Source organism: Poecilia latipinna, unplaced genomic scaffold (genome assembly GCF_001443285.1).
Source record: "Poecilia latipinna isolate Pla-1442-1.1 unplaced genomic scaffold, P_latipinna-1.0 Scaffold853, whole genome shotgun sequence".
NCBI lineage: Eukaryota > Metazoa > Chordata > Actinopteri > Cyprinodontiformes > Poeciliidae > Poecilia > Poecilia latipinna.
The window spans coordinates 2,498-30,198 of NW_015113469.1; the positions used below are offsets into that span (position 1 = coordinate 2,498).

The 27,701-nt window shown below is 37.7% G+C and overlaps 2 protein-coding genes across 3 annotated transcripts in view; one reads left to right on the forward strand and one right to left on the reverse strand.

Annotated features, from left to right (window-relative positions):
* Nucleotides 1-1,608: 1,608 nt before the first annotated feature.
* On the forward strand, nt 1,609-7,322 carry LOC106956887 (erythrocyte band 7 integral membrane protein-like). The gene is made up of 7 exons (XM_015047986.1): nt 1,609-1,913; nt 3,796-3,902; nt 3,988-4,060; nt 4,156-4,238; nt 4,327-4,530; nt 6,316-6,450; nt 6,545-7,322. The coding sequence occupies exons 1-7, from the start codon at nt 1,850-1,852 to the stop codon at nt 6,731-6,733; spliced, it is 855 nt and encodes a 284-aa protein (XP_014903472.1). The 5' UTR covers nt 1,609-1,849; the 3' UTR covers nt 6,734-7,322.
* A 1,739-nt stretch (nt 7,323-9,061) lies between these two features.
* The window catches only part of mtus2a (microtubule associated tumor suppressor candidate 2a), a 51,243-nt gene continuing 32,603 nt past the window's right edge, over nt 9,062-27,701 (reverse strand). Inside the window, exons 5-16 of one of the 2 annotated variants that reach the window (XM_015047985.1) lie at nt 23,324-23,488; nt 20,656-20,754; nt 17,438-17,625; nt 17,211-17,336; nt 15,565-15,631; nt 14,882-15,096; nt 14,669-14,774; nt 14,496-14,569; nt 14,299-14,397; nt 13,602-13,721; nt 13,362-13,459; nt 9,062-12,943 (exon numbers count right to left, since the gene is read on the reverse strand). In XM_015047985.1, coding sequence (XP_014903471.1) covers nt 12,520-12,943; nt 13,362-13,459; nt 13,602-13,721; nt 14,299-14,397; nt 14,496-14,569; nt 14,669-14,774; nt 14,882-15,096; nt 15,565-15,631; nt 17,211-17,336; nt 17,438-17,625; nt 20,656-20,754; nt 23,324-23,488 — 1,781 coding nt within the window. In that variant the 3' untranslated portion in view covers nt 9,062-12,519. Of the gene's footprint in view, nt 12,944-13,361; nt 13,463-13,601; nt 13,722-14,298; nt 14,398-14,495; nt 14,570-14,668; nt 14,775-14,881; nt 15,097-15,564; nt 15,632-17,210; nt 17,337-17,437; nt 17,626-20,655; nt 20,755-23,323; nt 23,489-27,701 lie in introns of both variants that reach the window. The other variant, XM_015047984.1, reaches the window with a different exon arrangement.

Below are 27,701 nucleotides of genomic sequence, written 5' to 3' on the forward strand. Positions count from 1 at the left end.
GATTGTCTTAAATGATGAACATTTTAATTTAGATTTGTCCTGTTTGTATTTGCATATGTTCCACATTTTCTCAGTGATCTAGTTTCTGTAGTTGTTTCTGTTTGTGTTGCATTGACTGTCCAGGCACCCTTTAAATAAAATTACCCAACCTAAATGAAATATAAAGTATGATATATGTTTTTTTTTCATTTATTTATTTTATTTATCTGAATTAAGAACATGTTGGACATACATATACATCTATATATCTGTCTGTCTTTCTGTCTACTTATTTTTTATTTATTTCGAACATGATGATACAAAATCACACACATGAACAAGGAATGCAAGACACAGGAGTAGGAAGTAAAATACTCCTACCCCATAAACTCGTGCCATATTTTCAGATGGACCCTCATTATTGAATCAAACTAGAAAATAAATAATATAGCACACCAACAACAAAAGTAAACTTAAAAATTCTAAGTTCCTGAAAGTTGCCACCATCACATCCATTCCCACACATATAACTTTTTATTTGCCTATGCAATACTCATAATTTGTCAACCTTTATGATACTTATCAACATCAGTGCTATTGCTCAATACAGGTGACCAGTCAGGTGTCGATTAGTCACAAGGTTTGCCGCTCACATGATTCCTTAATCTATTTCCACTCATCTTTATTTTCCACGAGTGTTTGATTACTCTCACCTTTTCCAAACAAAAGAAATATTGTAATCACTAAACATTTTCTCCCACAGATATGCGTACAGTTTTCTAAAAAGCTTCACAGAATTAGGATTTTCATCTGAAATTGTGTTATTGTCATTTCACAAATATTTTTAATTGATAACTGACATTTTTTATGAACTTTTTAAATGACAGATTTTATGTACACTTTAGACACAAAAACCTAATGAAATACAGAGAACATGGGCACAACTATTTACTACTGAACTTAGAAGTCCAGGCTGTATCTGTAGTTAACATTTACCAGAATTTTATGAATGTGTTGTCACTATGTTTGTTTTTGATAGAGTTGATTATGCTTATATATATTTGTACATTTAAAAAAGGTTTTAGTAAACTAAACTAAACTTAAACTAAAAAAAAAACAAAAAAACATGAACAGTTCAGAAAAGGCAAAAGTTAATAGGGAAACAAAAATATTATGTATTTCATATCCTCTTTCTCTATCAGCAGTTACGTTTCTTTGAAATTTTCTATATTATATTTGTGACGAGGATCTGAAATACATCATATTTTCTTTTCCCTATTAATATTTACCTTTTCTGAATAGTTCACATTTTTTTTGTAATATATTTTTAGAAAAAGGTTTCTAAAACCTTTTGTAAATGTTCAAATATATTTGAACATAATCAACTTTATTCAAAACATACAGTTTGTTTTGACTCCATTATCTCCTGGGAAGTTGTTGAAAGTACTTATTACTGAAAATGTGTAACCTAAACCTCTATGCACACCACGATAGAGTGAACACTACTTGGAAATATTGTGCCTATATAATTAACTTGTTACACCTATTGTGGATATGCAATTATCTGTCATTGTATCTGTATAAATAACTCAAAGATTATTTGTATGTAACACTTATGCAAAAAAAATATTTTTCTGTGCTCTCTCAGTTCCCCCATTTTGCAACAAAATTGTCTTTTGACCTGGTTTAAGTTTTATGATTCCACTCTGTTGATGATCAGCTCACAGTCAAAGCCACGCCTCCACATTAAGGAACATGATATTGCCGTGTTGCAGCTTTAAAAGGCTGACTCACTTCCTCTTGGTTAGACGCACTTTTACAACCCTTCCAGCATATTTTTCCAGGGAATTCACTCAACTCTGAGCAGTACATGGAAATGGAGGATCAGATGGAAAGCCAGAAGAGGAGAGGAGTGAGCAAAGACACGCTGATATGTAAGCCAAATATTATTTTTGTTTGTTTCATATGCATGCTTAAACGTGACTTGACAGTCTGTGTCATGTAGTGTAGCTGTTATCACTACTTACAAATAGGTTTTTTTTTTATTTGGTTATTAAAGATTTTAAGTAATCCTGACCAGGTGTTCTGTATGTTACATGACATGTTTTTCACTGTTAATTATGACATTAGGAGTTCAGCGTACTTCATGAATAGATAAGAACACGCCTGTGTTGATAAAAAGCAGCGACCTAACCCAGAGGAAAGCAGAACTCCATCAGCGTAGAGACAGAAATCACATGTCATTAAGATAAACAGTCACTGAATCCATGTGACTGAGAATTATTTGCTTCTTAAGTTTCTCTTAGCATTTTCTACACTGTGTGAAGCCAAGCAAAAAGAAACCCTGTTTTTCAGAGCTTTGACTAACAAGTATGTAAATTTGGGTTTTTTAGATACGTGCTTCTTTCCACAAAATACAATAGAGCGATTGTCTATACAGTATTTGAAAATACACAAAATGCTTATCTATAAAACTGAAACTGATTACAATATGATCCTGTTTTCTTTCTTTTTTTGATCATGTGAAAAAAGAAGAGGGTTTGCTGCGTTTCTTAAGATTCACAAATACAGCATGTGATGCAAGTCAACATTTCATTTTAGACCCTGGTAGCTTTTTTGTGTTTGCGTCGAAAGATCTTGAGAGCCCATAAAGAAATAACTGTCCCTTAGATTTTTTTTTTTTTTTAATTTGCAGCTGGGAAATTTTCTCTAGTTTTGAACAACAGGAAGCTTTTTCTTTGTTCAACTGATTTCCTGAGACTTGGTATAATGTGGTTTTGGTTTAAATGTGTCCGTGTGGGGGCTGACACAGCAAGAGCCGCAATGCATAAAACTTTCCATCAATGTGTGATTGTGTTTTCTCTGATAACAACAAACATAAAAGAAAATATCCTCATTGCTTCTCATCTGGAAATGCACTTATCACTTCAAGCTGAAAGCAGCACCAGTTGTGTGTTACTTTCCTTTCTCGACAAAGCCTTACTCCAGAGATCATGTTGCATAAGTCAACATTTTAATAATTGCTCTTTGCACAAATGTTTTTGTTTGGGGGTGCTCTGTCATGATCTCAATAATAATATAAAATAAACCTTCGACACACCTTGTAACTGTCAGTGGCAGTTAGGTCACAAGTAAACATGTTGTCAAATAAAGCATTAACATTTCTTTGGTATGCAGTCCAAACAAAAATGTAATGCTTTAATGTTTAATGCTAAAGTCCAACTTCTAATATTACTTTTGTATATTGGCAGTTGTGCAGTGATTCAGATTTTGTTAAAGTAGGCATTTCCAAGGTGGCACTTGATGTAGCAGAAGCACCCCATGTATGGAGGCTATGAATCCTCAACACAGTCATCCAGGGTTTGAAGACTAACCTTCAGACTCAAACTGCATTTCTTACCCTCCTTATCAAATCAAATCAAATCAAGTCAAATTTTACTAGTATAGCACTTTCAGCACCAAGGCATTTCAAAGTGCTTTACATCATAACAAAAACAAAAATACAAAGTCATGCAACATAGAATCAACAATCAAAGCATTACATTAAGTCAAGTGCCGTCATTAAATTCGCAATTGATTACGTTTCAAATACAACTCGAAACAGGTGGGTTTTTAGTCGAGATTCAAAGGGACTCAGTGTTTCAGCTGTTTTACAGCTTATCTTTATCTTTGTTTCATATCTAATTACTACAAATGCAGCATACTTGTGCCACAAAACAAAACAAAAAAACAGGCATTTCTTTACAATCAAGAAATCTGTCAAATCATTTTCTGTTTCTTAACACGTTTTACAGACTTAGTTTTCTCTCTCACTAGCTGAAGGGCCGGTCGGATCTCTGGGATGCTGCGGCTGGGTGCTGGTCATCCTCTCAGGGCTTTTTGTTTTTTTGACCTTCCCAATAACAATCTGGGCTTGCTTTAAGGTGAGTGAGCTGAACACCAGAAATCACCCATTTCGTTTCTGTGCAAACAAGAACATGAACTGATTGTTTGCGGCCAATACTGCAGATTGTTCAGGAGTACGAGCGGGCCGTCATCTTCAGGCTGGGCCGGATCACGGACCGAAAGGCAAAAGGACCAGGTGTAGTAATCATGTCTATTCTACTTTTGTCCTACTTTTTTCTTTAGCTTTAGCAAAACTCTCATATACCTGCACCTTGATCTGTATATCGGCAGGAATTTTCTTCATTTTGCCATGCACCGATTCTATTGTGAAAGTGGATCTGAGAACTGTGTCATTTGACATCCCGCCACAAGAGGCAAGAGGCACACAACAACACACTCTCAGAGGAATTTCTTGTAAAAGTCAGTTTAATATTATGTCTATAATGTGTATTCTTGCTGTAGATTCTCACTAAGGATTCAGTCACTGTGAGTGTGGACGGTGTTGTGTACTTCAGAGTAAGCGACCCCATCGCCTCTGTGGCCAACGTGACTAACGCTGACTTCTCCACTCGGCTGCTGGCACAAACCACCCTCAGAAACGTTCTTGGCACCAAGAACCTGGCAGAGGTCTTGTCTGATCGGGAGGGCATCGCCCACAGCATGCAGGTAAAGAAGCTGAAAGGGCTCTTAAGTTGACTTTTGTTCCCTCCTTCCTGATTCACATACGACCAATGTGCTTGCTAAAGACCTGGAAAAGTTATGAAGCTCACCCCAAGGGTAATTATTATTGTTTATGTATATGGAACCGGTTTCTGAACCAGAATACTTCACAGCAGGGATGCAGTTAGGATTTTTAGACTTGGCGGGACTTAATCAGTCAAACTTTTCAGATGTGGATAGATTAAACTGGATTAATGTCTGAACTTTCACAAATCAAATAAAGGTTTCAGAAACCACAAATTGTGTTAGGATTTGGGGTTTATTGGGTTTTAGATATTCTGAAAGTAGTGTAAAATAATCAAGTCCAGGTTTGAAGAGTTTTTTCAGCAAGAGCAGATTAAAGAGTCCACTGACAAGTTAGGTGGAATCATCTGTTATTCTTCTGCGTTCACCATATGTCTCTCTGTCAGGAAACCACACAAACCAATACAAGTCAGTTTGGTGCTCTCAGTACGTGCGTGGTTTCTTATATTTTCTATTTCAAAATAAAATGAGAAAAAAGGGATGTATTTTTTTTTTAAACTGAATTACAAAAACAACAATACTAAAAACAAAAAAAGATACAATCTATTACATTTCTTATTGTAATTTTTTATGGTTAGATAAAAGGGAAACTTTATATTTTGTTAGTGCCCCAGTTGCAGCGATACTATGTGTTCTCTTGACTTACAGCTCAGAACAATGTGCTGCTGTGAGCTGTCCTCATCTGCTCGGTGTCACATAAAAAAACTGTTTTATGTGGAGACTTTTTCCCACGGAGCAGAATTTTCCCACTGAGCAGCTTATCACTTTTATTCCACATCGAGTCCCCCTGAGAACGCACAGAGTCAAGTACGCCCCACTCTGTGGGAGTTTACACAGAGTGAAGCTATTTATGTCACTGGTAACACTTATGTTTCTGTAGTACACTGTGTACCACAGAAAAACAACATTTGTCTTCACAAAAATAGTGGTCTCTTAATACAAGGGTGACTGTGGCTGTGTGGGTAGAGTAGTTGTCTTGTGATCAGAAGGTTGTAGGTTCAATTCCAGCTTCCTCCTGCCACATGTCAATGTGCTTCTGGGCAAGGCACCTACCAATCTGTTTATAGATGTGAATGGGACTCTAGTGTAAATGTCTGGAAAAGCACTATATAAGTTCAGTCCATTTACAAGCTGCAAATTTATTAAGTTAACTGATTATTAAGCGTCAATTTTTACCAATAATGTAAATTTGGGCCTTGTACAGAAAGGGCTGAATAGGTTTGGACTAGGTCACTATGAATCTTAGGGTTTGGGGGGGTTCATGTCCTCCTCATACCCCTGGCCATCTGAGCCCATGCTTCATAGTCAACACAGACTTCCCTTTTCATATGTATATTCACTTATTTTCAATAAATGCATTTTTTTAAAGATGTTTATTTACTTCAATTACTTAGTTAACAATGTGAAACACAATACATATTATTTACACAGAGACTGATGTTTACAAGCCTTTATTTCTATTAAATATGATGATTTTTCTGCTTACTGCTAATGAAAACCTGGCATTTAAGATTAGAATATTATATCAGATCAATATAAAACATTGTGGCTTAATTAAAAGTTTGTCTAGTACCTGCTTACAGGTTACTTTTAAACTTTCGAAAGATTTTTGTTTGTTAAATATAATGCTGCCTTTCGTTTTCTTCAAATGAACACATAATATCAGTTTCAAATATGAGGTAACGATCCTCTTTCTCTATTTTCCAGTCAAATCTGGATGAAGCCACGGACAACTGGGGCATCAAGGTGGAACGTGTGGAGATCAAAGATGTGAAACTGCCTCAGCAGCTGCAGAGAGCCATGGCCGCCGAAGCTGAAGCAGCTCGAGAAGCCAGGGCAAAGGTCAGGACACTGAACATGATAAAACCAAATAAAAAAAAACAAAAAACATTTGGTTGTGTTTTTGCTTTATTTTAATATCCGTCTCTTGCTACAGGTGATTGCAGCTGAAGGTGAAATGAATGCCTCCCGGGCCCTGAAGGAGGCCTCCCTTGTTATTGCAGAGTCTCCATCAGCCCTGCAGCTCCGCTATCTGCAGACTCTCAACACCATTGCAGCGGAGAAGAACTCCACCATCATCTTCCCACTGCCTATGGATGTCATATCTCACTTCATGCGCAAGTGAGGCTGCTGAAGCTATCATTTGGAGTATGAGGAGGAAGGAGTCGGGCTGCATTTATTGCCTATGCTAGAGGGAAAAAAAAAAAGCCAAAATTCACTGCCAATCCTTCATGGCTTAGTGATTGTTAGCTTTGATCAAACAGAGTCTTTCTTATGGATGTGATATAAACAGAAAATGTAATGCCAATGTAATGTGGTTTTTTAATTTTGTGTCTGCAATGATGTACAAGTAACTTAATGTCGAAAAATTCAAAAAGATTCTCTTGTATCTCAATTCTGGAAACTCCCAAATGAAATGCTAATGTGAAATTACAAAGAAACTAAATGTGTTTTTGAAAAGTCATGTTTTGATTTCATAAACTCTTACAGTGATACAGTTTTGAAAAGGCCAAACTAAAACTCTTGGCTTTTTCAAACTTTTTCCTTTTACAATAATGTGATGTGCATCTGTATTTGGGCACTTTGATGCAAAGCGTCTTTGCCAATAATTGTATTCAGATGTCTCCTAAGCAGTAAACAATTATGTAAGTAATTTAATTTCTGTATGCGAAAGACTCTAAATTTAATGAAGAATAAAAAAAAATCACAAACAACCTTGTTAAAGGGACAGTATGTGTTTTCATATGGTGCCATTTTATAGCATAGTCAAGTTACTAAATTACCTTCAGTTATTCTGAAGCTGAGCAGAATTGGCAAGAAGGTGGTAGAGACTAATCACATGACAATCTGGGGAAAAAAAATCTGCTATGGGCTATAAACCACTTGAGAGAGAGGCAGAGGTTAGTTAATCTTCCAGGATGATAACAAATCATAAACATACAGCAAGCCTTAAGACGCAACAACTTAGAATCAAGCATGCTTATGTGCCTCAGGGGCCCAATCAAAGTCCATACCAAAATCTCTTTTGAGGATCCTTGAGATTGAGAAATTGCCTTTCAGAGATACTGTCCATCAACCCTGACTCACTTCCCCAATGCAAACGTACAACGCACCCTTCATATTTTGATACAGCTAAAATGTGAAAGGTGTGCTGTCCATAAATGATGAACGAGAGGAACTGGAGAAGGCCTGGAAGGTGAAGACCACAGTGGTGCCTGTGGTCATCGGGGCCCTCGGGGCAGTCACCCCCAAACTGGAGCAGTGGCTCAAACAGATCCCAGGAACAACATCAGACATCTCAGTCCAGAAATGTGCAGCCAAGATACTGCGCAGAACCCTCAAGCTCCCAGGCCTCTGGTAGAGGACCCGAGCTCAGAGGATGAGAGAGAGAGAGACCACCCGCGGAGGGGGAGAGGGGAATGTTTTGGCACTGTATATCTCTTCTCATATAGTGCCATATGAGAGAATATCCTCTTGTAGTTGGATATCGTAAGGAATATGAGGTGCAGTTGGGTAAAGATTCTTGAATGGCAGAACTCATTCTGAAAACTCATTCTGAAAAGATAGCACAAACACTGTTACCTTTTCTTAAACACTTTAATATTGTCCTCTCCCCATAAATGACAAACAAAAGCATCGACAAACTGTCTTCACATTACATTGTTGAACGATCTTTTTCCTTCTCTTGTACGTCTCCCCACGCTACAGTTACAACCCAACCATGGACAATGCAGAGAGGTCAAAGAAGAGAAAAGGAGAACAAGGACAGCAAAGGCTGAGAAAACATGCTTCTATTTCTGTCGGTGCACTAAGACACACAACTCTTGTTCTAAATGTATTTACATTCAAACATACAATCAGCACCAAAAAGCTTGTCTCAGGATCAAAATCCGTAGGAGCTAAAGTTTTAAAGATCACCTCTATAAATTTTAGTCATTGAATTCAAGGTTGACAAGCCACATTTGCTACAGTAGCATTTGGAAACCAACATGAGTGTTAAAAACATCGCCAAATATATTTCATTATCCACGCTGTTCTGTGAGTAGTTTTGACCAAATGCTACATATTCAATAGCTGCTACAAAATGATCACAAAAGAGGTCCTTCTTTAGTAAACAAAATGGCATGAAAGAGTTTTACAAAATGCAATCATTACAATTTTGACATTCAGAGCAAAGTGAGACACAAATGTCCACGGGACACATTGCAGGGTCTTTACAATACCAGTTTAGGGTTTAGAGACTCTAGTCCATTCAAAAGATTTATTTTGAAATTCAGAACTGTATGCTGCCATTTGTAAACAATAGTTTTGTTGCATCCTGGTAGACTGTAGTTTTTGCACCTGAGGTGAACCTTTAGGAGGAATCTTTTAGTGGTGTGAGTGAGGAAAAATAATCCCAAACAATCTGGAAACAGTTTTTGACTGGTATTTTTTTCTCATTCTTTTTGTGTGTTTGTTTTTTTTTTTTTTTTTTTTTTTTTCCTTTTTACAATTGTGCAGACATTCTTAAAATCATCAGGGTAGAAAAAAAGAAATAAAAGAACTGTGACCATTTCAGTACATTTCTCAAACACTGCAATTGACATTCTTCTGATAGGAGCATTCAACCCTGTGTCCACATCATACAAAAAGTTGAAGTGTAATGAAAAGAGTTCTTTTCAAGACCATCAAAAAGTGCTGGTAAAGAAGTTACAGACCAACATCTCCCATAGCTTTTTTTCACCCCCGGTAAAGATGTGTGAAAAGCATTCTAATAAATATCTCCTTTATTGCTGCAGCAATCCATCATTTAAATTAAATAAGGGGGTAGGAAGATTAATTTAACCGCATTTCTAAAATACTTCTCAAAATCCAGAAGCAGTTTTTCTCATTTGAACAATAATCATTGAATTCAGCCGTGGTGATAAACTTTTAACTGGTAATCCATGACACAAGGGCCAATTTCTGCTAGCAACTCTCCAGCATGGGAAAGATGAGAGAAAATGCACTAAAGTTAGGCTGAAGTATAGCTTTACCTTCCAAATAAATGTCCAAAACTTTCTGTCAGAAAACCGTTGAGGAAAAAAAAAAAAGAAGAATTTATTATTTACTTTAAAGGCTTTTGCACACATCTTTACTGGAGAATTGTTGTTACTGAAAGCCTGGTCCAATAACGTTTAAATGAAGCTCCCCTGCTGAGCTGGAAACATTCAAATCAAGTGTGCTGGTAAATATCTTTTTACATTTTCTTTGCAGAGCAAGTATTCAAGAGAATTTTTTTTGTAATGACCAGCAACGGATCTCCACATTAAAACCCCATTAAACCCGACTACTTCAATTCCCAAATGTCGGTTTACCAGTAAATACGACTATAATAACTACGAATCCAAATGCATGCTCCCCTTGGTAGTAAAACTGTTGACACTGACTCTCTAGATCTATCTATTTACAGTGGGTAAAGTTTAAACTGTTTCAGTTTTGTGGATAAAGATCTGTAGCGTACAGTATCTTATTGTAAGCCAACCAAAAGATCATGACCCTGAGGGTAATTTACTGTAAGAAGCAGACATAACACACCATTTGAAATAGTGAAAAGGCAAAATGTAGTTTTTACCTTTACTCTTTTTATATAGGAATAGTTGGCTTGTGGTGTGCTCTGCCGATTTGTAAAACAATTTGGGGGGTGGGGAGGAAATCTTTTTAAATTGTTTTTACAGGGCAGCTGTACAAAAGAAAGAAAGAAAATCTTATAAATTGCAACTCAGATTTCCCTGAACGAGACATTCTAGGATGGTGTGGTTTCCTTTAGTATGCAAAAGTATAAAAGAATTGCCAATTGTAAATTAAAGGGTATTACAAAAAAGGCGATGAAGAGGTACTACAAATACAGGTTCTACAAGATCTACACGAATTAAGCACATCACAAAAGGTAAACACATTTTTTTTCTGTTTTACCTACATAATTTAGAGGCATTTTACACAAGACAGTCCCCTCGAAGTTTAAGCTAGAATTTTTTGCATCCATGGGCAAATCCAATAATTTATGCCCTGTTTGTTCTAAACATGTCCCCTGTTCACTCAATGAACTAAAACACTACGCATTCATGCACCACAGATACCGACTGTGCCTAGCAGAACGAATCCAAGCCCCTCGAACTCTTTGTCACACTACAGCAACAAACTTTACTGTATTTTATTTGGATTTTTGTGATAGACCAAACACAAAGTTGGGCAAAATGAAACAAAAACTGATCTTTTCAACTTAAAAAAAAAAAAAAAAAAAAAAAAATCTTAAATGGATAGCACACCTCACAGAATACTGCTTTGTTGATCATCTCAAAATGGAAAAGGTAAAGACAAGCACTTTAAACATTGAAATGGTGTAGATCAAAGCGGATAATCATGCGCTGGAATGGTTCAATCAAAGTCCAGTCCTAAATCCATATGAGTCAGCGGTGAGACTTGAAAGTAGGTGTTCACAATTGTATCCTTGCTGAGCTATCATGCAATTTTATTAAAAAAAGTAATAAAATGGACAATTACTTGAAATGGATGAGTAAATCTGGCTACTTGGTGTTGGTCTATAACATAAAATCCTTATAAAAACAAAGAAGTTTGGGGCGTTGATGCCATAAAATGTGAAAATATTTAAGGGATGTGAATGCTTTTGCATATTCAAACCAGTGTAATGTACAATATAGTTGGGCTCTCCAGATTATCTGCTCTACTGGGCTCATATATCTGTATTCCACTTCTGTCCCATGACAAATATTTTTAAACTTACAAACACACAAATATTTTCTGAACATTTCAGCATCAATAAATAGATCACAGCAATAATCATTTTTTACGTTAAAACTGGAAGACTTTCACAGTACATGCTTGCTTAATTAGCAAAAGACATGTAATAAATAAATCCGTTAAACATTGCACTATAAAGTAATAGAGAACAGTTAAAACAATAAATCCTGTACGAGGTTTCCCTTAGCTCTGAGCGCTCCATTAACTGTTCTGCTGTGTTCTGATTGCTGTTGTTGAGACACAACAGACTGCACATTCCCACTGAGGTACGTAGAAAACAGCAAACACCCATTTTGCAAGTTGACCTGAGGGACCTGAAGTAAAGAGGAGCTTGTCTTGTAAAGGAAGACCTGGCAAGGCTGTAAAAAATACAAAAGTATTTTGCAGGTAACATGGCTCCGCGGAGGTTAAACTATCAGCACTGAGCTAATTAGAAACACTCAAATAGAACTCGAGGAGGCAATTTGCTTCGATTTACAAACCAATTCTTGAACCGAAGTCCTTTATAAATAAAACATTGGTCACTCTCTGCTGGTGAGGTGGTAGGACCAAGTTTAAGGCGCTTTGTTTAGTCCAGATGAAAGGAGAGGACTGACTCTCCTTCCACATCTTATTCTGATGGAGAAGAGCTTATTTTACTGAGGATGCCTGTGTGTCTGCGTGTGTGTGTGTGTGCGTGTGTGTGTGTGCGTGTGCGTGTGTGTGGGCATGTGAATGCGTTTTTGCCACACCAAAGTATCATATTCTGGTGAACTGAATGCGTAATTTCCATTTCTACATTTGCACTATGCAGGACACATGCAGGGGAGGTTTATCTATCAACAACACCTGTTCTAATATTTAACAATATTTACAGTGTGCAATTAAAAAGACATGAACACACACGGAACAGTCAGGAGCTGTTCAAATTCAGAAAATTCAGTTGCAGCCAGCATTTTTTCGTGTTTGTATATCCAACTTAAAGAATCTCTGCATCACGAACACCACCATCAGAGTGGTTCACAGTGTCTGTACAGTATTCTGGTAACTGGTTCTGGTTACTTTCTTTTTGTAACACCATACATGCCTACAAAGCAAAGATTTGGAGTGCTGAAGAAAAAACGGGGAATGTGTGAGCTTTGAAAGCTGCTTTTAATTCTGTAAAGAGGTGTTTGAGTTACAGCAACCTGACGACGCCCTGTGAGTGGGCGTGTTCGGGCCGGAGGAGTAGTTGTGATTGAAAGCCGCCCTGTGAGTGGGCGTGGCCGGTCCGGGAGAGAGGTTTTGATTGACGGCAGCTCTGTGCGACGGGGAGCAGTACTGGGCCTGCCTGGGACAGCCGTGACAGTGGGTGGGCGAGTCGCACCCTGCCAAGGGCGAGGAGGAGAACAGCGGGGAGGAGGGAACGGGGGAGGTGGAGAAGGAGGAGCGGTGGAGCGGGGACGAGGCCGGGGACATGATGGGGCTGGTCTGGAGAAGCCACAGCAGCTCCTCGTTGTTGCGGCTCAGGCGCTTCTTCTCGGTGCTCTCCTTCTCCACAGACTCGTGCAGGTTGGCGTTCTCCTCTGTCAGTTGCCTGTATGGGGAAGGATAAATGACTGCATGAAACAGGAAATGCAATGTAATGTTAGAGCTAACCCAATGAAACCAACAAGCACAAAAACCAACCCCTTAAAACGAGCGGACGGTCATGGACGTCTTTTATATTGCCACATGGTTCGTCATGGCTCCAACGTTTAAGCCCAGAAAATTATATTGGAAGTTGGACTTTTAGTGCTTTCTTATTTAATCTAAACATGAATGCTGAAAGTCAGCCTATTTCAACACCAGTGTTAGTGAGCCATACTGAGCCTGGATCAGAAGTCAAGCTTATTCAACTCACCGTAACCTTGAAGGTTTCAAAGGAATAGTTTAGATAGCACTTCAGATAACAGACTCAATTTCATTCAGTTATCAGTAAATGTGATTCACAATGCTTTCCAGATGTGTCTTACCTGGACGTAGCAAGGTTCATCTCGATACGAGCCTTCATATCTTCATTCTGCTGCTGCAGAACCTGGATCTTCTCTTCGAGAAACACGTTCTTTTGAGCCTGCTCAAATTCAGAATGCAACAGAGGTGCAACCTTTAATTAACCAAACACTCAACATCATCGGAATCCAGAAAGCTCTGCATCCGTCATTGGCGTGCAAAGGTTGATAGACTGTGCCTTTAGAAGGCCTATTTGAGCCTACCACTTTCTCCAGGTCTGAGATCTTCTTCTCCTGCTGGTGAATCTGCTGATTTTTCATCTCAACAACCTCTTTCAAACTCTTCAGATCTTTCTCGATGTGCTGGTATGGAGCTAAAGCATCCTATTGACAACAGTAATGATATTCATAATAATATTAAGAAAAGGCTTTGCTAAAATATTCAAAACCCTTCGATATATATATATATATATATATATATATATATATATATATATATATATATATATATATATATATATATATATATATATATATATATATATATATATTTTCAAATGTCATGATACAGTCACAGGTTCTAAAGTGCATTATAAGTGATAAATCAAAACAAAGTGAATTATTAAGCTTTATTTGATTTATACTACCAATAATAAGTTGGGTTTGCTAAATTAAAATAAACAATCTACTATTTAAGCAATTTTAGCATCTACAACAAACAACATCTATTAATTTCAGTGGACATAAGAGTTCAAACACTGCTGTTAAAGCCACAAAATACAGTTTTGTGGCTTTAACATGAAAAAAAGTTGAAAAGATTTAATTTTCAAAAGGACCGTGTCATTGTTATTTATCTTTGAAGTATTTATAAAGAAGCCAAAGTGGATTGGACTCATTTTAGAGACATCCTTGAGGAGTGAGGCAGATAGTTCTGTTTAGGAAAACTTAGACTTATACTCACAATGATTTGTTCATCCGTACTCCTTCTCAAAGCTTCCTCAAAGCGTTTGGCCTTGTCCTTTAGACTCTGGTTTTGAAATGTGAGCATATCTACTTGATCCTAATCAAAGACACACAGCAGAAACTGAACATCGTACATCCACACTGCCAAGCAGGTACAAGGAGTCCATAAAGTACTGTCTTCTGCAGATATAATACCTGTAAAGACAGCCTGAGTTTCTCAAAATCTTCCTCTAGGAGGAGCTTCTGTTGCTCATGAGCTTTTCTCAAGTCTGCACAAAACACAGCAACACAACAAAATGAGAAGTCAGTTTTAGCAGTTTATTCATCACAATTTTGTTTTTTTTTATTTCGTATCTAAAAAAACATACCTCTCATGGTACGAGCATGCTCCTCATGCAGTGTTGCCATGGTGATATTATGCATGTCTCTGAGCTCCTGCATAGCTGCCTGGTGGTTAACTGTCACCTCCTCCATCTAACGCATCCACAAACATATATAAATATACATGCAAATACAAGAAATGTGACAGTTCGCATTGGACATGAAAGACTGGATCCCATCCCCTGATTCCTCTCTGTCACCTGCTCCTGCTGCTGAGTCGTCAACTCCTCCATCTCCAACCGATGCTCCGCCTTCAGGTGCTCCACCTCAGCAGCGTGACACTTCCTGAGGCCTTCTTCCACCGCAGCCAGCTCTGCCTCCTGCTGCACCTGGAGCTCCTGCAGCTCGCGCTCAAACGCCACCTCCAGCGCTGTTTTGTCCTGCTGGAGTCTCTCCCAGCGCGCCGAGTGGGAGGCTACGCGTCAAGCAGATTAAAAAAGGGAATGAAAATGTTCAACGTTTACAGAGAAGCTTCGATTTTGAGTAGCTAAAACGTGTTCAGGCCTAACAGAAATTCATGGAGAAAAAAATAAAATCAACATAAGAATTCTGATAATACCTGTAGAAAGATAAATAAATAAATACATTTTTTTTGGGCTTATATACTAATCACGACTCAGAGTAATTTTGATATTGTTACTCTCAGTAAATATTCAGTCACTGAGTCTGAGATAAATTGATGAGAGCCAAAGATGTATTTTAAATGCTCAGGGAAAGAAACAGTCAAAAATAATAATAATAAAAAAATATTGCATTTCTAATAATTAAGTGAATTACTGTTTAATATCTGTGAAAGTAATTGACAAATACACTCTTGGGAATTACACAATAAAGCAAGAGAAAATGTCTACATCAATATTCAGTCATGTGTATTCTCACTTACTCATTTCCTCTCTAGCTTTCTTCAACTCCAGGGACAATTCACTTTGACCTTCCTCAGCAGTTTTGTTCTGCAAATTACAGAAAAAAAAACACAACTCCATATTTTTGACATTGTGAAAAATCTAAAAATAATTATCAGTGAAAAGTTTGTATTGTTTGTAGCAGTAACAAGAATTTGTAAGAGCATACAGCAGGTCACAATGAGCTGACATGTTGATTTCATAAGCAAACACTGAGACTAAGTTGCAAACATTAAGCATGTATTGATGCGACTTGAATATTATCACATTTTGTCAAAGATCAACATAAGGCAAAATAAACAGAAAAATCGGATACACATTTTCCCAAAAATTCTTATGAATTAAGACATAAAATGAGTTTAGAATAAGTATGCTTGATTAGAATTTAATCTGAGTATGAATACAGCAGTTCTGTAAAGTCCTCAGGGTGAACGACACTGCCACAAACCAAGAATTGATTATTCACCCAATTTGAATAAGGCTTTTTTTTAAAGCTGGGACATAGAAAATGGTGAGAGTTGATGAGAAGTGTGTGGAGCTAAATCCTGGAAGAAGACCTTTCAGAGGCTGCAACAGACTAAGGGAGAGAGGGGTCAACATCACTCAGAGCACAGCCAGAGCTACAACAAAATAGATTAGATCACTCATACTCATTTGGTAAAATGAGACCAATCAAAGTGCAAATCTGTGAATTTAAAAATTAGTATTCACACACACCTTCCATCCAGTCTGACTGAGTACATATGCACAACAGATTTTTTTACATTTTTATCTATGAAAAATTTGAAAGCCACGTATCATTTTGCTTCCGCTCTACTGATAAATGCTATTTTGTTCCTGACTAGCACACTGAAAGTCCATTCATCCTTGTTCTTACAGGGTTCAATGTCGCTTTCAATTAATTTTGTTTTTTGGAAGGGTGCATTTGCCCTGCAAGGGGGAGCGTACGTGACCTGCATGAGCAGCACAGCAAAAACACTTCAGTTTAAATGATGCATATATCATTTACAACAGTCGCTCGCTGCCGTTTCCATCAGCAGGGGGTGCTCAAACCATCTCTGCTGCCCCACACCTGTCTTTTGCATTTCTGTACTGCGTGCTGATCGAATGCGGCGTTCAGACAATGACTATGAAGGAGTCAGACAGACACAGACAGGATCACTGCTTTCCTGTCTCAGAGCCTTAAACACATCATCAGGCAGGGTGAAACCAGTTCGGACACACTAACGTAGAGCCCGTCTTCACACAGTCACCCTAGCTCATCATCCTGAATGTCACCTCATGGTGGGAAATTATCCATCCGTCCTTATTCATGTTCACAGTTTGCTCACGCATTGCACATGCGTTTGATACAATCGAGGGTCAGAGAAAAATGGAAGGAGGAAACATCATGTGGAAAGTATATGGAGGGGAAAAAGATGAATTCTGCTGGTAATCAAAAGTTGTGTCCCAGGAAATCAGAGGGAAAGATAAGAATCAGAACACTGATCACCATTTCTACCCTCCACTGAGGATTATTTGGCTGCTTTATGACATGCCCACTCTTAGTTAATTGGGAATAGGGCCGCTGTTGCGGAACACGGAGGCACAAGGTCATTCTTTCATTATATCATTTCATTTTGGCTACCTTGAGGCAATAATGCTGAGTGGTGATGATAAAGGCATCAAGACCTAGAGAAGTTCTCTGCAGCTCGTCCCTCAGAGCCTTTAGCTGCCTCTCCTGACGGTTGCAGTACCTCTGTAGTTTATGAACCTGAGCGACAAAAAAGAACATAAAAAAAAAACAAAGTGTAGATAGAATGCAATAGAAGAAAGCAAACGTTAAGTAGTTAGGCTGACTCTCTCATTACTGACCTCCTCCATTTGTTCCATCTTTTCCTTCTCATCTGCTTGCCTTTCTTGCTCTTTCTGCAGAGCCTCTTCTTTCTCTTTCTGCAGGTTCTCCTGGTGTTCCTGCTGCGGCCTCAGGGGAGCCACACGCCGAGGTGACCCTGAAGGAGTGGAACCCCGCACCGCCGCTGCAGGTCGCTGGCCAGGCTGGACTGTAGAGCAAAGAAAAGCAAGCAGAGGCTATACATGGGTCGAAGTCAAGTTTATTTTGTGTAACACGTTTCAGCAACAATGCAGTTCAGAGGTAATTATGTGTTTCACAAGGGGGGGATATGTGATATAAAGCTTTCCTTATCTTAATAATTTAAAATAAAATGTGTTTTGGATGTGTTTTCAGTCCCTAAATTAAGTTAGAAGTTACTTAATAAACAATAGAGTGTGACTATCTTGGGAGGAGACTCAACATGCAGCCCAGGATAGAAATGAGTTCAAAGTGTATAAAGTCTTCATATACTCCAGATCAAAATCAAGAATCTGTGGCAAGACTTCAGAATTGATTATTTTAGAAAGACTTTATTCAATATGACTAAACTTGTGTTTTTTGGTGAAGAACAATCAGCAACAACATCAATTTCCAGTTATACAAAAGGAATTCTTCTGTAATTGCAGCAAAAAGTGGTTCCACTGACCACAGACTATAAATACACACCACACTTTCTAGATTTTGATTCGTAAAATGTGAAAACCACGTATGATTTTTTTTTCCTTTATTTTACAGTTATTCACTGTTGGTCAACCTAAAATTTACTTTAATTTAAAATGTGAAAAAGTTGAGAGGGTGTGGAAACTTTTGTTACACACAGGATATATCTTCATGATCTAATTTTTAATTCTCTGTACCAATGAAACTGACAGCTGTTAAATTAGGAGAGATCTGACCTGACCGGCTGCTAATGATCGGCTTCATGAGATAAATGATTGGAACTTAATGAAATCTTTTCTGCAAAGGAAGCTTTGTGGTTGTCCCTAATCTGATGTCCCCGCCTCTAATTTCATGACAAATGGGGCTAATATCTGCTCCGTACCAGAATTAATCCACAGAGAGTGTGACTGTGAACATCTAGGGTTTTATAATAACTTGTGTGAGTGTTTACTTGTTAACTATCAACCTAAGTAAAGGTTTCATCCACTAATGATGAGAGTAATTTGAAAGCTGGGCAAACATGCTCACTTCGTCATTTTTTTCCCAGGAAGGAGACAACCATTATGTTGCAGCTGACACACAGACAAGTCCATTAACCTGTGTGTGTTCCACCTTGTCAATGGTTGCGAACAAAGGTGCACAACATCTTTTAGTTTTGCAATGCCAATGTTTTAAAACAGTTAATGTAATTTTTTTAATCCCTCCTATAAACCTATACAAGAACTATCCCCCAAATGTCTGCACCTCTGCATCCCCAGCCTGAGCCAGATCATTCGGACCTACTGAAGCAAGAGGGAGCAGTTTCCATGACAACGTGAGGCAGAGATTGGGGTGCAGGGTCCCAGGTAATGGGAAAGAATTGGTTGCAGGAAGGTGGGGTGGGACGGGGGATAAAATAAGAGAAAGAGCAGTGAGATAAAAGAGAGAAAAGAGTTGCAAGGCATTATTGAGTAGGAGGGGGTGGGGATGAGGTGCGGAATGACCATAATAATGATACATTTCTAAAGCCCATTTAGATGAGTGAGAAAGAAAGCTGATAAGAAAAGTTAAATTTTTTTCCCTGAAAGAGGAAGTGAATAAGGTTGAGAAAAAGGCTGTGCTTCTCAAAAACCATACATTTTAGCAGACCTTGGAGGATTTATCCACATGATTATTCCCTGTTGTGCTTTGCCTCTCTAAATTATTTCCACCCTACTTTTCCTGACAAGCACACATGTGCACACATACCTGCAGACATCTGTAATTTCCATCTGAAAGGTTACAGAGAGGATACTGAATACTAAATGAGTGTGATGCAGATGGGAGCAGGGAGAACGGATTTGGAATATTAACACGAGCAACAATGATGAAAACCTGAGGAAAGATCTTGCTGACAGCAGAGATTAGATTTTTTTTTTTTTTTTGGTTGGGGTGTTGTTAAAATATTCAAAGGTATGTAATTATAAATTTATTTATCACAACCAGGATTTTCGCAGACGCATATCACTGAATAATGTCAATACATGCAAATTTCATTGGGCAGAAGGAAATTCTTTGATTATATAGGTAAAGGTAAAAGTAGGTGAGGTGCAAGGAGGAAAGTAAGGAACAGTAACACTGCAGTGGAAATATTAAACAGAAAAAAAAAAAAAAACTAAGCCTGGGGAGACGTTTTTTTTTATAAGGAGACATTTGGATGTTTGCTGCAATCCCATGACAAATTTTTTTATTTATTTTTTTCACTACTGCAGATCTGGAAGAAGGAAAAGCTCTGCTTTTTATGGACTAAATCAAATCATAGACGGGAGCTGTGTGCTCAGCTCAGAACGCCATACTTGGAATAACCACATACCATCCAAGCTGCAATTAGATGTGGGTAAATTTCATAGTTTAAAATATTTCACAAGGCTGAGCTGGAGTAAAGCAATACAGAACCACATGGAGCTGAGATGTAGTTTTGAAATGGAAACATGAGGATCAAACTAACAATGTATTAAGAAAATTTTTATATAAAGAACCAGACGAAGGTCTGGTATTTGCATTTATATTTACTGTAAAGGTAGAGGTAACAATATCGTTGCCAGGATGTCTGACTAAATTAAAATATCATCAAGACCCTAAATTACTTCAGTAATTCTATTCAAATATTGTTATATAGACTGATTTCATACAGTGATGCATCAGCTTTGTTTATGTTTTCACGCTTGCTTATATTTTCATGAAATTTTAGTTTATTGAGATACATCTGTACAGTAGTTTTTCCAACCTATGTTGAACCGTCTCATTTCACAAGTCAAATGCCGGCCCCAGAATAGTTCTTCCTCCTATTCTGAATCTTTCAGTGATAGAAATCATGAGTGATAGCAGAGAAGGTTCTTATTTTTCAGTTTTACAGGCTCTTCTGTGCGCCATCTGCAAAGTCCAAAACAAATTGCTTATTACAATAAACAGTCGATAGGAGTGAGTTTATACATTGCTGCTTTTTCTCATGCAGTCCTGAAATGAGAATGTGATGGATATACACAGCGGGCTTCAATGAGGACTCAACTGAAGAACTTACCTGGGGACTGGAGTTTCGGGGGAACCACTGCCAACCTTTTTGGCGAAGAAGGAAGGGAACGTGTGACCTCTGAACTCCTCTGAAACTCCTTTCTGCCAACTGTCAAAACACATCAAAGTTTGATCAATCAGTGGGTGGTTTCATCCTTAGAAAATCATGCAAAATATTCAAATCCACAAGAGGAAGCATCTGGCAAATACAAATTTTATTATGTGAAAGCATGTTTAGCTGGATAGTATATATGTATGTGTGCACATGTCACAACCATCAAACTTGCTCCTCACTTTTTTCAATCTTTTTCAACTCTTCCCTTTCATCTCCTGCTATCCCCCATGCTGTGTGCTATAAATATATGTCAGTACCATCTGTCAAACATGAACAGGGCATTCAAAGGTCTACATACACATCACCTTCATGCTCCTTGTAACATTCCGCACTTTCTAGACCAAAATAGGTTCCAAATAGAGATTTCTAAGACCTTTTATTTCTGTTTTGTGCTTGCACATTTGCTTGTATGCTACATTGCACCTTTACACGGTTGGAGGTGTGTGAGGTGTAAAGCGAGCAGCAGGTTTTACAGAGTGATGTTAGATGTGTTGCGCTGGAGTGCTACGGATGAAACTGCGAGAAGCTAAAACGGTAACGGGAGGAAAGTGAGAAGAAAGGAAGTTTCAAGAGGTTTGTAGAGAGTCTGTCATGAGGCAGAGAGGAGAGGGAAAAGAGAAGCTTTGAAAAGAAACTAATTAGACCTGTTATGGGAGAGAAGCCTCTGATCCTGAGCAAATCCCCATATAACCCTGGAGAGATACTCCGGGCCTCTGGAGAGATCATTTATGGGTTCACTGTATGTGTGTTCAACTCCGCATGCTCTTCTGCTGCCATTCAAATGTTGCTCTCAAATTGGCTAATAATTTTGGTGTACATATCACAGATCAATTCATTTTACTGTAGTAGTTTGAGTTTGTATTAAAAAACATCAGTGTCCCAAGTGAGCAAAAGACTTACAATTCTCTTTATGGGAGCAGAGCCATCTGACGTTATGATAGTACAGCGCTGAGCAAAAATATTCATGGCTATAGAGTAGCGTTGTCAATGTAGCTGTCATACATTTTATTTCAAAGGAGTGGGATCAAAGATCTGCTGTAGATCCACATAACACTGCTGAAACATACTCAAATTAAATCAACATTTTATGGTAGCAACGGATACAATCTTTAGGACCAGAACTTTGCCGTACAGATCTAGTCAAACGCAGTCAAAGCTAAAATTTAGCAGACATTTTGAAATGTCCTCATGTGTGCAAGTATATGGCAAGCCTTATTGAAAACTGAGTTTAAACTGAAGCTAATTATTCTTGAATTGAAATATTTGTTAAAATTCTAACATAAGAATTAAGTTCGTAGGGTAATACTGCAGAGTTATGGAAAACAAGCAACAGACGTGTGCGGGTCTGGCTGGATTACAGCATCCGTCATGCTTTCACTCTACAGGCCTGAGATTTTGTGGTTTCCAAAAGGCTCTTTGTGTCCCAAATCAATGAAGACAAAAGCCTTTGGTGGCAGCTGCATACCAGCTAAACACTCAAACGGTTTTATCTTGTGTACTGGTGAATTTAATGCAACTTATTGACGTGGCACATTTCTTAAAATGAAAGGAAAATGGAAAAGACTAAGATAGAGAATAATAAATAAATTCATGAATAAATAAAGGTCATAAAAGAAGATTCCAGGCTTTCGACGTATACCACTGTAATAACTCAGGACAGCTAAAAACATATGCATGCTCTGTTTTATGGTGTCACTTGACAAGATTTTCCCAGAGCATTTGTATTTTTCCTTCAACTGTACAGTTACGCATTACTTACTGTTCATCTATATCACATAACTACTCATCTCACCCCAAATTTCTGGATATATATATTGAAAAAAAAAAAAAAAGAAAACTTCCAAAGGGTTTGAATAGCTTTGCAAGGCACTGCAATAGACTGGTGAATATTTAAGATCTCCAAGAAAAAAACAAAAAACAAAACAAAAAAACATCACCACTACAAATGTAATAAGTAACATAACAAAGCAGAAAAGTAGAGTTAATGCGAACTCACGTTACTCGAACAAGATCACATAAAACATACATACATTAGTGTTCATTGTTCAATAATATCCTATATACAATACATTTCATATTTTATTCCATAAGGCATCTGGTGTTGACTCTACCAGTGAAAATCCCGTTGTGTGTGAAAAGCATCACAGCCTTGTCTGCTGCTGGTGTTACTGGTGCTAACAAAGTCAGGTGTGATCCCGCATGAATCTCACATTTTTATTTCAGCTTGAAAAGCTAAACTAGCTCATAGAAGATTGTTTTGTAGCTGTTTAATATTTCAGCAGAAAACCAAAATAATAATAATAATAATAATAATAATAATAATAATAATAATAATAATAATAATAATAATAATAATAATAATAATAATAATAATAAAAAAGCCTTGCCATCTAAACAGTGAGGTTTAGATGGCAGTTTCTGACTCTTTTAGGGATAAAGCTACTCATGTTACTACAACAACACTTAAAAATAAAATAAAAATAATAAATAAGCTCATCTGAGCCTTTAATTAACAACTATTTGGGAAGACTAGTTGTTTTTTTCTTTATGATCTCCTACTGACCTCCAGGTGAGCTTCTTGGCTGGGGTGGCAGGTAGCGTCGTGGCAACACCGGGGTGGAGGGGGGCTGGAGGCTGCTGCTGCGACATGGCGGACCCCTCTGTTGATCTGTTGACGGGGGGCTCGTTGTCACTCTGTGGAGCGGAGGCTCCTCGCTCACACTCAGACCTGGAACACGTCAAATATGACTTTACTTCTCTGAGGTGTAATTTTCAATCAAATGTTTAATCTCAAATGAGTCGTTTCTCAAAACCCATCTATCCCAACCTTTCACGAATACAATCCTTTTCCTCGCATGGCTGTGCGACCCTGGTGTTACGTCTAAATTTGGACTCACTGGACTGAGAAATGGTTTGTTACTTGAGGTTCTTGCTGCTGCCCTCAATCTTCCTTTTCTAACCTGGATCACAGCATTTGTTCTTCGGATGCACACACACACACACACTTTCTTTCACACAAATTGAGACACGCCAACTCACCTCGACTCACACATAATACTGAAGATTGCTTGTTCCAGTCTTTAGCACTGCTATCTTGTCAACTATGTACCTTAAACCAGCTATGATACATCGTCTCCCAAGCTCATCTCCACAAAATTGATCGATAACAGCACAGAAGAGCGAGCCAAATAATGACTCGCTTAATTTAAGGCTGCCACAAAGAAGCTTTAAGATTATGATTTAGTCAAGTACCAACAACTTGCTTCTCTCTGTGCCACCAGAAGACTGAAGGTTCGTCTCATGTTGTGCCAAAACCCCCTCAGGTTTCTGGGATTAGAATAGCTCACTGCAGGGTGCCTCATGTTTTCAGAGCAGTTACGCAAGAAAACATTGTTTCAATCTTCCCATCAACAGAGACAAAAACCTGTACAGAAACATTTACAAAGTAAGAGATAATTCCAAACAAATAATTAAGAAATTCATCATTGTTTTAACGCTAGCTTCACTGTGCTACCTTTCGAAATCTAAAGAGTGAAAGAGGATCTCCCAACAGAGCCGTCTGTCCATGCGTCACTTCACTACTTGACTCTAGATACGTCTGCATCATTGACTTGAAATTTTTATTGTGGCTTAAGATGGTGTACTGTGAATTGGTGCCATATGCTATCAATAAACTGAATTGAACTGAGTTAAATGTATTAATCAACACTTTCTCCAAACAATCCTCCTGCATGTTTAACCATAGCAAATAAATTTTAGCCAAAAAATGAATTATGTGGCGAAAAGTGAGATTTGTTCAAGCAATACAATGATCACCATTATAAAGCTTACTCTGGTGACAGTTGTTTAGACAAAAATGCTTATGAACATCATAGTATTGGGCAGAATAAGTCCCCTTTGAGTTAACTTCACTAAATAACTGCACTTTAACCTATATTTTAAATATAAGTTAACAAAGCTTTCAATTTTCGTCCTCATTACTATTATGGGTTAGCGCCCATAATCTGGTAGGTGCACTAAACCAAAGTCTTGCTCTAAAATAGCTACAGACGACTCTGGTTTAACTGATGCCTATTTCAGAGGGTCATTGGTACAACCTGCACTAGTTGCTATTCCGTCACCTAGGAATTCAGAAATATTAATATGTAATAAAGTAAATATTTGATCAAAAGATGGTTGACTGATGCTCTCAAAGGTCTTGTAAACATAGAAATAGGAGAGCAATGCCTTTATATGACTGATGATTAATTATTTATGATAAAACATAGTGATTGACAAACTACACCGTACGACAAATGACAAGAAGAGGAAGGAAGATGTTTAAATAAGGGGGAAGCTGATCAAGTAAGTAAACGGGCAAAAGAGCAATGAGAAGAAATGAATGAATGACAGTGAAATAGAATGAAGACCCAGGCCTTTTCTGAGAGTGCATGAAAAATCTTATGCATATTTAACGGGGATCATGAAAATGAGGAAACAGCTGGGGATGAGGTAGGGAGCATTTTTTTACACCTCAGCAGGAGGCCATTTTCTAGGAGAAATTTATTGCACATTCCAGCAAAAACTAAGCTAATGCTGATTTTTTTATTTGTTTGTTTTTAGTCAAAGTAGATGAATAGATAAAACAGCAAGATAAAGCTATCCGATCCCACATACAGCCTCACAGTTTGCCTGTTGTGATACAGTTCTGATTATTTCAAGTGATACGAAATGGCTCTAAAGACTTTTCGTTGGACTTAAAATCTCATTTCTTTTTGATGAACTCAGCTTAGTTGGAGCCTTCCCCATCAGCAAAAGAAACTCAAATGCTGTCCTAAAGGAACTGATCCACTCCATCTCAGCTGAATTTACAGAGAGCTGCCCTCTCCAGGTGCTCACACAAACACATTAAGTGTTGACAGGGAATAAAGCTGCACAGCTGGCACTGCTGACTTGCCAAAGAAAAAAAAAATCCCAGGCATCAATGCATTCTTCCCCTGGAAGTAACTAAACATTTCAAGCTATAGTATGAGCATAAAACTAACCGGTGAAGTTGATGTACACTTTGGTTCGTGCATATTGATTTAGTTTATTTTTACTAGGGAACATAAATCATGTCTGATGCTCTTAAGTGAAATAATCTCAACAAGTGTCTTTGATATTCTCAAATAGTTTAAATCAAAATACCAGTTTCACATCAATATTAAGTGAGTAGAATTACAGAATATCAGCTTTGTTGTGCAACGTAAATGAAAAAAAACATCAATATTTGTAAGTTTTCAGGAACCGACAAAGTTTTCATTGCCTTTAAATACAGGATTTAACATCTGATAATCTTTGGAAATATATTTAAATCATACCTCATCAGTTATCTTTTAATTAAGCTACATGTCCCCTCTGACAGATGCACACTACAGTCAGTTTAGTGGGTGTAATTAAGTATGAAGAGTAAATCCATCCACTGATGTTTGTTCTGCCTGTCAACTGCTGCTTCCTCTCCTCTTATGAGGCTCATGTAGGAAATGCCTGTCACTCTTCCACCGTAATTCAGAATATCCTATTTAAGCTACTGATCTGCCTGGAAGATCTTCCAGATCTCCACTCTGCTTACAGTCTATGCACACACTGAGTACACATTATGATCTCAAGAAAAAAAAAAAAAGTCTGTCTGACAAGTAAAAAAACATTTTTCACAATGTAGAAAAAAAACAAAACAACCTTTCTCACGTGGAAAGTTTCCCTGCATCTGTTTCTAATGTTACTACATGATCTTAGTCTCACATGTCGAACACATGTGGAATATAATATATGGAAGATTTTCCATGGATTGCATATTATATAATTTCCACATGTAAAATATGTTGCAGGGTTATCTCATGATTTTTAGACGCTGCTTGGTATTAATCCAACATGTGAGACACGTGGTAGATCATACACGTGTTTCATCTGTCACTACATGACGTAATTACAATATTTCAAAAGGATTTCAGCCTTTTCCTTCTGACTTTGTTGTTATACATAATTTACACATTCAAACGCATGTAAAAGCACTTCACACACCTTCTCACAGGTTTCTACAAGATGGATTTTCCACCTTCATGTGGGGTTTTTAAATCACTTGTGCTATTTTGAGCTTTTATACAAACTGATTTTATTTAAGGAGCTGTGACTTTAAGTGCAGAAACTTTTCACCTGAACCTGTTCTGAGAAATAAAGCAGTTGTATGGCAAAATGACTGTAATTGTCAGCAGAAAAAACATCATTTAGTAACGATAATAAATAACTGATTTTAATTATAGTATATAGTAACTATATCATTAAAGTCAGGTCTTGTAGCATTTTAAAATGTAAATTAGAGAACACTTGAACAGCACACAAAGGTCCTGTAACATATAGACAGGGCAGAGAAGGACCTATGGAGATGACCATCTGTTAGCTGCACTGGATTCAAAAACCGGCAAGAGGCAGATTCAAGCCCGCTGAAATGTTCATCTACACACCTCTGAGTCATGATTTACAGACAGCAACATGGAATATTTATTTTTCTAGTTTTGGTTTACTACCAGCCTGACACACAACAATCATTGAGGCAACAATCTCATACAAAAGAGCTGAGCACATCCAGGGTGCATTTGTGTTGGTATGGCGCTCGCTCTTTCCTCACTCAGTATAGATTAGGTCAATTTTCCACTGCTGTTCAGTAGGTGGTATACATTTGTGCCTGCTGTTTACAGACTTTGTCGCACACCTTCACTCACAAAGAGTAAGTAGAACTGTAGTAAATAAAGGGGAAAAAGCACCGTCACTAAAGCTCAAGGCAGAGCAATAAAACCTGCATTTTATCTTAGAAAAAGTAGCACTTTAAACTGAGTCAAATGAAGAAAAAAAAAAAAAAAAAAAAAAAAAAAAAAAAAACTTTTAAAACCTTTAATTTTTGCACACACACAAAATAGTGGAAAACC